The following is an 11,665-nucleotide window of genomic DNA, read 5'->3' on the forward strand; positions in this document are numbered from 1 at the left end:
GAGCTGGAAGGGAGCACCTCACTTGCCCCAGCAGTGTCTCCTCAAGGAGGCAATTAAGAAGCCAGACTGGTCAGAGCAGAGAGATGAGGCTGGGAGATGACAAGAGACAGGCTGGATAGGAATGTGGAGGTTGTGGGACCCGGAACGGGAAACTCAGGGCTTAGGCTGGATTCCCAGGACTTAGCAGGCACCTGCAACAGAGCCCAGGCAGAAGCCCTGAGCCTTCTCCCAGTGCAGTGGGTCAAATGTCAGTGAAACACAAAAGGATTTTGGAGCATCTGTGATGATTCCACCTCACATTCCATTGGGGCCTTTTTTCCCAGAGGGCTTTGAGAATATTTTCGGCACCTAAATGAATCAGAAATATGACCTCCCTTGCAGCTTCTCCCTTCATTCTGAATGGTGAGGGGTTGAGCTGGATCCAGCACACAGCACCCACGCAGGGAGTCAGCCCTGAGGGGGACACGGCTCCAGGCAGGACAGTCCCTTCCCGTTGTGTGCTGGTTTCAAAAAGTACCTGATCACCTGACTCCCAAGGGTGTGAATCTCCTGGCAACACAGGATATGACTCACAAGGATATATCTGGACCCGACATCGTGGGATTGAGGACATCTTCTTGACCAAACAAACGGGGAAGCAAAATGAAACAAAATAAAGTTTCAGTACCTGAGAGATTCCAAATGGAGTTGAGAGGTCACTCTGGTGGGTATTCTTATGCACTATAAATATCCCTTTTTAGGTTTTAGCATATTGGAATAACTAGAAGGAAATACCTGAAGCTCTCAAACTGCATCCCAGTAGCCTTGATTCTTGAAGATGATTATATAACTATGTAGCTTACATGGGGTGGCAGTGTGATTGTGAAAACCTTGTGGATCACACTTCCTTTATCCATTTATACTTATATATTTATCTATGGATAAATATCCATAGATCACACTTCCTTTATCCATTTATACTTATATATTTATCTATGGATAAATGAGTAGAAAAATGGGGACAAAAACTAAATGAAAAATCGGGTGGGGGGGTATGATTTGGGTGTTCTTTTTTACTTTCATTTTTAATTCTTATTCTTGCTTTTTCTGGTATAAGGAAAACGTTCAAAAAATAGATTGAGGTGATGAATGCACAACTATATGACGGTACTGTGAACAGGTGATTGTACACCATGGATGACTGTATGGCATGTGAATATATCTCAATAAAATTGAATTTAATTTAAAAAAAAAAGTGCCTGATCACTAGCCTTACCTGGAGGCCAGTTAAAAACACAGGTTCCTGGGCCCCTCCCCTGGAGACGTCTGGTTAATGAAGTCTGGGAGGAGGGGGGACCCCAGGCATTTATATGCATTTAGCCCCACGGGTGAGGTGGATGATCAACCACTTTATTAGGGGAGCACTGGGCTAGTTTCCTCCCACAGTTTCTAGCCTCCGAGTTTGTTTCCCCCACCAACATCCTGGGTGAGGTTTTCCAAGGAAGGAGAAAACAGAACTGGAACTCTGTTCCATATTACCCTCCCTGGAAGTCTCAAACTGGCAGTTTTATCTGATCCAGAACATAGCACGTAATAAAAACAATCTTGAATTCATTACCAGAATTTAAAAAAACAGACTTTGCATAAAAACCCGGATTTCTAGTTTCTCCTTAAAGGGAAAAAAAAATGAGGAATGGTAACACTGGGTCATGCTTCATATGTCAACAACTGGAGCTGAAGCAGCTGCCACCTTTAGACAAGACACGTGCTCTCACATTTGCTGTGACCCCACTGTGCTCTAGAGTCAGTTTTACTGAGCCCACCTCACTCATGAACATGACCTGGCGGCCCTCAGGGGCACTGAGGGTGTGGCCCTGGACCTACTCCAGCTCGTTTTGGTCCCCACTAGCGTGGTTCTGCTCCCCCAGCCACTGCCTACGCCTCTTTTTCTTCCAGTGCCAACTGGGGGGCCAGAAGGTGGTCAGGCAGGAGGGCAGGCACTTTGTGTGCCTGAAGCAACAATGACAATCAACAAAAGAGAGCAGAAAAGTTTGCCTTCACCTCCCACTCAACCTTCACTCAAACCTTGAATGGCCTCTGACACTAGAAGATCAAAACGGGTGAGTTTGGACTTTAAAACACCCCAGTGGTCATGATTTTGGAATAAAATTTTAGGCCGGCCATCCCCATGATGACCTTGACCACCAAGTCAACCTGGGAACCTCTCTGGGAGACACCACAGGATCAGCCAGTCCGGTAAACACAACCTTCTCTACAGCAGCAGTCAGTTTCCTCAAGCCCATCTTTATCTGCCAGGATCTTATTTCCACTGCAGAGATAGCATCTCTGTTCTAGAGCCGCACCGTCCAACCTGGCCAAGGAGCAACTCCCATGGCTTGCCAGGAAATGTGGCTAGTCCGAATGAGATGTGTTGCAAGTGGAAAATACAGATCAGTTTTCGAAGACTTTGTATGAAAAAAAAGAATGTAAAATAGCTCATTAATCATTTTATTATATTGACTGCATGTTGAAACAATATTTGATATACTGGAATAACATATTACTAAAACTGATTTCACCAGTCCTTTTTACATTTTTTTTTTTTTTAATGTGGATACTAGAAAATTTAGTTGTCTATGTGGCTCACATTTGCGGCTCACATTCTATTTCTATTGCACGGCTTCCACAGAGTTGGGTGCTTGCCCCCTCTGTGCTGCAGGCCCCTCATCTGGGCTGGAGCATGCCTTGAAGACCCCTTCCAGCTCCTACATCTATTTTGTCCTGTGCTACTAAGTTATCACAGGCGCCAGCATAAGGCTTTCTTCCAACCCTTGTGCAATAACAATGTGTGCACATCACTCAAAACCCCACACAGATCATTTTCCCTTGAAACAATGGAACAAGTGTTGCAAAAAAAAAAAAAAAAAAAAAAAAGCCAGGCTGTTACCACCTGGGAGCAACTGGTGCACCAAGAGAAGGGAAGAAGAGCTTCAGTGACACCCAGGCTCTCCACTGGCCTTCCCTCTCACACCCCAGCTCAGGGTTCACTGCTTTCTTCTTTCCAGAGACCCGCCCCACCTTCTTGACTATGGCGAAGGTTCTGTGCTAGGTTAAGAGCAGCTCTCTACAGCTTTCAATGCAGCAGTTGGGGGTGCCATGTTAATTCCAGGAATTTCAAAGTAGAAGGTATGTGCTAGGCCCTCAAACTCTAGAGAAAACTGCTGGAAACTGTATTACCAGCAACCCTTGAGACAAAAGGGACAAAACTACAACTTAAGAATCCACCTTCTGTCTCTCTCTGTCTCTCTCAAAATTGGCCCATGACACTGACTTTGAAGGTAGATCTGACTTCAAAGCTCCCTTCTATCACTCACAAGTTTTCGGACCCTGGATAAGGTTGCTCGATTTATCTGGGCCTCGGTTTCCCCACATGTAAAAATGGGGACAATTCTACCTACCTTGCAGAGTTGTCAAAAGAATTAATGGCTGAAAAAGTGCCTTGAGCATAAAGGGTACTTAATAGAGATTAACTTCCTTCCCCTTCTTCACCCTTTCCCATAGCAATTAGACAAAGAAGATACTAGAAACCTCAGGGAGAAATGAAAATCTTGTATACTGTGGTCTCTTTTGCTTTTTATACAAATCTCAGTGCCTGGTACAATTTTAAAATCTGGTGCATTTTTTAAAAATACTTAGACTGGGAACTCTGTGAAAGTAGGGTTTATCTTTGCAGCCCTAGCACACCATCTGGCAAAAGGTGGGTGTACGTGGTAAATAATGAATGAATGAATGGTCAAAGTGAAGTCTGCAGGTAAGAAAGAGCTGTTCTGTGGAATGACACCAGAAGTCTGTTCAGACAACTTCAAGGAGCCCTTTTCTCAGCAGCTAATCTTGAGGTGCTCTGTAAATACTTCTCCTCCACGCAGCCAGTCTTTACTAAGAAAAAACGGTGAAGACACACACAGAGAAGCAAGCATAGTCACCTCTATGTGAAGAAGCAGAAACAACTGTTTCTCATAATGTTTAACTCGGCACAGAGGATTAAGCCCAAAAGATTACACTAAATAAACGGCTCCATGATGCAAACATAACCTGCCCGAGTGTTTTGAAATTAAAATTCTTACACTTTCCTAATCTTGATGGGGGTGGAGGTGAGGAATGAGTAATTATTCCTATTAAAATTTAAAGATATAACTGGCATTAAATTCCCCCACAGGTGTGTTAGGAAGGATGTGAACGCCTATCAGTTTGGGCTTTACAGTTAACAAAAAGTGTTGGGTTTTCCTATCTCTAAGGCCAACTGATAGGGCTTCTCCCAGTTACTCTCCTGCCCTCCCCAAAGAGTGGGTTTGTGATTGCAGTGACCTGGTCTGAAATCTATTCTGCTGTGGACAGGGAGATTTAAATCTACTCCCTTTATCCCCCAGCTTTACCCTCCCATAAAGGAAAGATCCAATAGTGCAAAACCAACCAGCAAGGCTGCAATGGGGATATTAAAATCCACAGCCAGATTGCCTTGAAAGATGGGGGAGGTTGTTGGTAAATGTCACTTTCAATATCTATTTTAAGTTGCCGTGAACAAAAGATCCATCTAGTTTCATACCTCTAATGAAATCAATATTTAAAACATCCAAACCAACAGATGAAAATTGTGGGTAAGGGATTTTCAATTTTTGGTTGCTTGTTTATTGCTAAAGGTGGCCTCTCTGTTTGCTTTTATTGATTGCTTACACTATTACCCAAATAGCAGGACTCAAATGGCGATGGGGAAATTTAGGACAAGTTACCTTCCTGGTGGTGAAGATGAACAGAATGGAAACATGCCTTTAATTAGAAAAAGTTTGGAACGTTTCTGTCCCAAATGACACATCTTAAAATGAAAAGTGAAAAATTCAAGCTGAAAATAACAGGTAAGAGAAAATGGGCCTATGAGTACTAACGGTTACGGGTAATTTGCTAAACAAGCAACCATGGCATGTACTTAAGAAATGAGACAAGAGGCAGTGGATCAGATAAATAAACATTTGCTTCAGATATGTGAAGGAGACAATCAAATACATTTTGATTTGTCCGAAAAATATGCCGAGCTTTCAGGGTCATAACAACACTGCGACACAAAGAATTTGGGAGTCTCCTAAAAGCAAGGAGAGAGAAGGATTAAGATATGAGCTACTTACACCAGAAGCTTTTCTAGGCCTTGGAGACTGAGATTCAGTCCTGCTGGACTTTGCTCCAAACCCCAGGGAAGGAGTTAGGTGCAAAGCATTATTACCACTCTCCTGCCTTCAGCTGTGTGTAAAGGAAGAAAAACAATGCCAGATACCACCAAGGCACAGCTCCGTAATTCCACATATGTTGTACAGGAGACACAGCATTTCAGGAAAGCTGGCTCAGTAAACACAACCTGCCAAATCCTGGTGACACCAGAATAGGCTACTAGATCTGATCCCAGGAGCTGCTGTACTGCCCCAATGTGGGGACCCAGGGCCTGGGCCCCCTCCCCTTCATAGTGATTTCACATAGCCTCCTACTTGACAGGGACAGATGAGACAGATGTTAAAAGTCATCAGACCTCCCCAGGGGAGGACAAAATATAAGCAAAGCATTGAAACTCCCCTCCCCTGATCACTGCTGATAATAAATCTCCTCACCCCTGCGTCACAAGACCCTGCCTAAACTCTGTTCTCGCATCCTCTTGTCCTCACTCTTATAAACCACCCCCTGGCACCCCTGTGTTTGTGGAGCGCTAACCTCCATCTTTCCTAGCTGGCTGCCACCATGCAACAAACTATATCTCCTATAAGTCAGCCTATTAAACTCATGTCTAACTCTTTGCCTGGCATGTTCTTCAGTCTTAGGGCTAAGCTGGGTTGGAACACGCAGAAAGAACAGCTTTACTCAAGTCACAGGTGTAAGCAGGTGAACAGGTCAAGGAATGAGATCATCAAAGTAGGGTATATACTAGAAGCACACTTTCTGCTGGGGGAGGAGAAATGCAGGGGAAGGGAAAGTCCCCCTCCTTTTGTTTCCCCGCACTTCTCTTACATAGACACCAGTCACAATCACCCACTCACACTGTCAGTCACACTCAGTCACAATCACCCACTCACACTGTCAGTCACACTCAGTCACAAAGTCAACCAGAGTCACAGACACTGTTGAACAGTCAGAAAATTACAGTCATCCACACAGGTGAACAGCTAGGTAACAATTTAACACACTCAGTCACACGATGTCACGAAACCCACTCCTCTGATCAACCCCAAGCTCCTCTACCCACCTGATTGCCAAAGACAGCCACCGAGCAGGCCGTTGAAACCTCGTTAGCTCCGAACCAGACGGAAGCAATGCGGGAGGGCATACCCAGGATGAAGACTTGGGCCACAGAGCAGATGACCTGGCCCAGCATGGTGACGGGGAAGAGATGGGGCTGCAAGCTGCCCACCTTCACCCAGGCCCCCAGGCAGTTGAGAGCAGAGCCAGTGAGGGCGATGGTGCGCAGGCCGAATTTCTCAAGCAGCCAGGCCACCGGCAGGAGCAGAGGGATGTAGGTCACCATGTAGCACATGGACAGCCAGTCGATGGCAAAGGCACTGACCCCGTAGAAGTAGGTGAAGATGTTATTGATGGCACCGTACTGGATCCACTGGAAGGCGTTGCACATGGAGTAGCAGCTGAACACCAGGACCACTGCCCAGCGGCGCCTGCTCACCTTGATCACGCTGAGGTCCTCGGGCCCCGAGCCACTGCGTTGGGCCAGGCCGCTGGCTTGGGCTAAGCCACTGGGATGAGCAGAACTGCTGGGGTAGGCAGAGACGCTGGGGTGCATTGAGACGCTGGGACGGGCAGAAATGCTGGGATGGCCCGAGATGCTAGGGTGGGCGGAGATGCTGGGATGCCCGGAGACGCTGGGGTGGGCTGAGACGCTGGGATGGGCTGACATGCTGGGATGGCCAGAGACTCCGGGTTCTGCGTAGACTGAGGACTCTTGCGTAGGGGCCCCATCTCTCTCCTCCTGATTGAGATCTTCATTCACCATGACCACACCCTCCCCAAGAGCACTGAGCCCAGAAGTTCCGGACAGGTGCTGAGGGCTCCCTACAGTCTTAGGGCACGATGGCCTCGGCAGATGCCCTAGAGCTGGCGGGGATTTGCACCTGCCCGCCCCAGAAGAAAGGGGGAATCTACGTAAAAGCGACGAGTGAGGCTCCCGGCGCTCCTGCTCCCACTTTTTCTTGGGTCCCTCTGCCCCTACCCGCGGCGGCCGCTGCCCTCCAGGCCGGCCGCAGACGCCTCAGTCAGGCCCTGGCCGCCCCTGCCTTGGGTGTCCCCCAGGCGTTCTGGACACGTTCAGTCCCCTCCGTCCCGAAGAACTTCGCTCCCTGCGCGGCCACTCTGCGGGGCTCTCTTAGCTCCCCGGCCGGCTCGGGGCCTCGCCCCCTCGGGCGCACGTGACCGCCCCGCCCCCGTCCTGCCCCGGCTCCCCGCTCCCCGCCCCCGCCACCCTCACCCCCTCCGGCCTCCTCCAGCCGGGCCGGCCGGCTGCGCACTTGTTTCGCCACAGCCTGCGGGGTGCATTCCTCCCCCACGCCCCGGGTACCATGGAAACCGCCCGGTTATCCCCAACCCCTGCAAAGCCACCAAGTTCACCTGCCCCTCTCCCAGGGGACCCCCGCGAGAAGTTCCCTCCCTCCGCCCTTCCGAGGCAATCCTTCCCCAAAGACTCTCCAGAGCGTCGGTCCGCGGCCCCTGCGCGCGTGCACTTAAGGCAGGCGACCTCAGATTGTTCTGGGGAATCCGAGAGATGCCCCTCTTCCTCCCTCTGGGCTGGACTCCCAGCCCTCTGCTGGACTTTCGGGAGAAACGGAGTTGCAGATTTCCCAGGCGGTTACATTCTGGGGTAAAGGGGAGTTGCGGAAAACTCGCTGTGCTCGTTGTTTTCCCTGCGGATGTGGTCCTATCTTGGGGACCTCGGGTTGGAGCCCAGTGTTACGGAGGTCTTTTATTTCCTGATGGCTCCCCGGCCGGTCTCAAAGGAGACCCGAGCGTGGAAGGCAGAGGGGAGTTCCGAGAAACTGAAGAAGCCGGCGGCGGTCGCGTGGTGAAATGCCCAGCACAGCGTCTGCTCTGAGAGGGCCTTGTGAGTGGTCACTGAACCCACGGAGCCCTAGGCTGCCACCTGCTGGTCCCAGCCCATTCCGGAGTGTAAACCCTCACCTCTGCAGCCAGAAAGCCAGGCCTGCTGGCCGGAAACGCCCCTTGGACACCGATTCGTTTCAGCCACACCAGGGACAGTGGTTAAGAGCCCAGATTCTCTCTGGATTCAAACCCTGGCTTAGCTAGTCCTAGATGCTTAACGTTGGTCAGATGTATTAACCTCTCTGTGCCTCTGTTTCTTCATCTGTAGAGTGGGAGTGATGAAATAATAGTACTTAGTTGGTTTGAGGCTTGAATGAATTAATGCATGAAAGCATTTAGAAAATTTCTGGCAGATAGAATGCATTCCAGGAATGCTGGATGTTGTAACAATTAAATAGCTGACCTTCACTGTATTGTGCTAAACACCATTAATGAATTATCTGTATGCTCTACAAGAACTTTATGATGTAGTTACTGTTGTTTCCCTGCACCTTAAGAAGTCCCAGCTCGTCTAACACAGCCAATATTGTTGTCATCTGGAAGCTACAGCCTGGCTTCCCAAGTGCAGTCTGCAGACCAGCAGCATGAACGTCACCTCGAGCTCGTTAGAAAGGCAAAATCCCCGGTCGGTCCCAGACAGAATCGGAAGCTGCATTTTAACAAGATTCCCAGGTGATTCATTTAAACATTCAAGTCCGAGAGCCACTGGATTACGCTGCTGCTACTGCTGCTGCTTTTTTTTTTGTTTCAGACCAAAAAGGAAGAGGCATCACTTGTGGTCTGCTAAAAGAAAAATTTTGCATGCAGTTTAAGATGTCACCTCTTTATTGAGTGATTCATGAATTGGGCAGCATCCCATTCAGAAAGTAGAAGGGAGTTCTGCTGAGGGAGTGGAAAGGGGAAGCTCATTTAGGGCAAACACGAAAGCAAGTGAGGAAGTGTTCTGACTGGCTGATGTTAAGTTTCCATTTTACACAGGGGGTCTTACGAAGCAGGGAGCAGGTAGACATTGGTTAGTATGTTATGCTTGCCCATTCTGAATAAACTGTCTCTAGTTTTATCGGGAACCCTAATTTAGGGTATGTTCCATTTTCTTGGGAAACCCCTGCAGATCAATTATTTTTGTCTTCAGGAAAAGCCCTTTTCCCAGCAAAGAAGGCCATTTGATTTTACTTAAGGTAGAAATTATGGGGCTTATAATGGAATGTTTGAGGAGGGAATTCATACCCATCTAAGAATTTCTATACCAATTTAATATCCCCTATTCTCAAAATTCCTCCAGTGTTTCCCAGCATTCTCCAGGGAATACAGAATCTCTATTCTTTTTTGGAAAAAGGCCTTTGGAGACCTCTCAGTATTCCTTTTTATTATTGTTATTATTAGAGAAGTTGTAGGTTTACGGAAAAATCATGCATAAAATACAGAGTTCCCATATATCACCCTATTATTAATACCTTGTATTAAATTGGTACATTTGTCTCATTGTTTCTTTTCTATAGGTCAGCAGGGGCCTCCCACCCAAACTCTTCAGAATATATTCTTAACTTCATTTTACAGTTGAGAAAACTGAGGCCCAGAAAGGCAAACTGTGTTACTCAGGGTCCCACTACTAATTAGCATCAGAACAAGCACCGACAGGACAGGTTTCCCGAGTCCCTGTCCATGTGGTGTTTCCCAGTGTTCTCCTCTGGGTGCAAAGCTTCAGGTTAGAGGAAGATCCCAAGGGGTCTAATCTGGGATTCAAGTGGTAATTGGAATTGCCTTTTGTGGTGAAACGAGATAGACCTATTGTGAGATCTGGGTTGGGTCTGCTGGATTTGAAGCTTTGTTCTTCCAACTATTAGCTTTGGGATCTAAGCGAGTTATTTAATCTCTCTATCCCTCAGTTTCTGAATCTGTAAAATGAGGATTAAAAACACCTGCCTCATAGGGTTGTGAGAATTAAACACAATAATGTGTATAAAGTGTTTTCAATAATAATAATAATATGGCAGCTGCCAGGGTAGAGCTGACTCTCAGCTGATTCCCACCAGCGGAGGATGGCTATATAAATTTTGTGTAGATATTACATAGAAATATTCTGTCTCCATCAACTGAAAAAGCATTTATTGAGCAGCTTACTGTGCTGTATCTATTTATATATTCTGTTTTTAGGTGTCTGTAGGTACACATTGAAGGGAAAGGAGAAATACCTTTTAGGGATTGCTTCCTGAAAGGCGGGCCCTGGCCCCATGACTCTATCCCAGCCGACCACTAGGGATCTTGACGGAACCTTCAATTGAACTTGAGCTTTCCTGACCCCTGCAGGATGGTAGCAAAGTCTGCCCTTCAGCGGCTAACAACAACTGCTGGCAGTAACAGCAGATATTGAAGTCAAAATGTTACCCATTTCTTATTAATAGCTTACTACCAGCTAGACAGGGACAACAGATGTCGGGCACAAGGAGCTTGTTGAGTGTATGAGAAAGCTAAATTTCCAATGAAATGAATCGGGTTGAGATGCTGGGTTATTCCCTCTTTTAAAATACCAACACTTTGAATTTGTAAAAACTTTGCCCTTACTAATCTTATTTGTGTAACACTGTATACTCATCGATATTCTGTTTGCCTTGTCTCCTGCACTTAACATAGATTTCAGTCTAAGGACTTGTATATATCTTTATATCCCCTGGAGCATTTAGTGAGATGTAGAATTGTACCGAATTACACATCACTGTGGAAATGTAAGGAGACACAGGAGACAAAGATAAGATCCAACAGGCTTTCAGAAAGAGAGAGAAACAGAGAGTGAAAGAGCAAGAGAGAGAGAGAGAGAGAGAAAGAAAACAGGTTTCATGAAAAGGATCAAGTATCAGAATCCTTGACTTATCATCAGTCCTGGAAACCGGAAGTCAGTGGAGCAAAGCCTTCTGAAGGAAAATTATTTCCTGCCTAGAATTCTATACCTAGTCCAACCATCAAAAAATAATAAAATGTTTTCAGACATGCGAAATATATATTTTTTAATGTACTGCTTTACCCTCTGTCTCAGGGAGTTACTGAAGGGTGTATTCCACCAAAATGAGGGAAGAAACCCGAAGAGAGCAAGATGTAGGATCCAGGAAACAAAGAATTCAACACAAGATCTTGACAGGCAATGGGAATCCCCAAGATAATGGTGGAGGAAGATGGACAGGTGGTCAGCTGTGTACCAGGCAGAAAACAGCCTGGTCAGATTGAAACTAGTCAGAAGGCTCCAGGAAAAGATTTAGTCAAGATGACTGATAGAACACTGCTGTATTTGAAAACATTGGGAGGAGGGCTTCACAGCTGGGAGTGAATAAGAGGTTGAACTAGTAATAAGCACCACATATATAGCTAAATCAATGCCAAAATAAGGCCGCAGTTAACTCTAGTGAAATAAAAAAAAAAAGCTGTGGAGGAAAGAAAAAAAATTATCACAGTAGCCCTTAAGTTGCTGAGTTATGACAGCCTGTATACAATCATCATAAGGTGGACACTGAAAGTTGGAATAACTAAAATTATGATATAGCTATATTGGGAGGAT

General features: G+C 46.5%; 1 protein-coding gene across 2 annotated transcripts in view; it reads right to left on the reverse strand.

Moving 5' to 3' along the window:
• LOC119531228 (feline leukemia virus subgroup C receptor-related protein 2-like) overlaps window positions 1–7,419 on the reverse strand; it is a 48,276-nt gene extending 40,857 nt beyond the window's left edge. The window contains exon 1 of one of the 2 annotated variants that reach the window (XR_005216284.1): window positions 6,260–7,419. Coding sequence is in view for 1 of the 2 variants with exons in the window: in XM_037832260.1 (XP_037688188.1) it covers window positions 6,260–7,018 (759 nt within the window). In the remaining variant the exon portion in view is untranslated. The remainder of the gene's footprint in view (window positions 1–6,259) is intronic. The other variant, XM_037832260.1, reaches the window with a different exon arrangement.
• Window positions 7,420–11,665: the final 4,246 nt, after the last annotated feature.

Source organism: Choloepus didactylus, chromosome 4 (genome assembly GCF_015220235.1).
Source record: "Choloepus didactylus isolate mChoDid1 chromosome 4, mChoDid1.pri, whole genome shotgun sequence".
Taxonomy (NCBI): domain Eukaryota; kingdom Metazoa; phylum Chordata; class Mammalia; order Pilosa; family Megalonychidae; genus Choloepus; species Choloepus didactylus.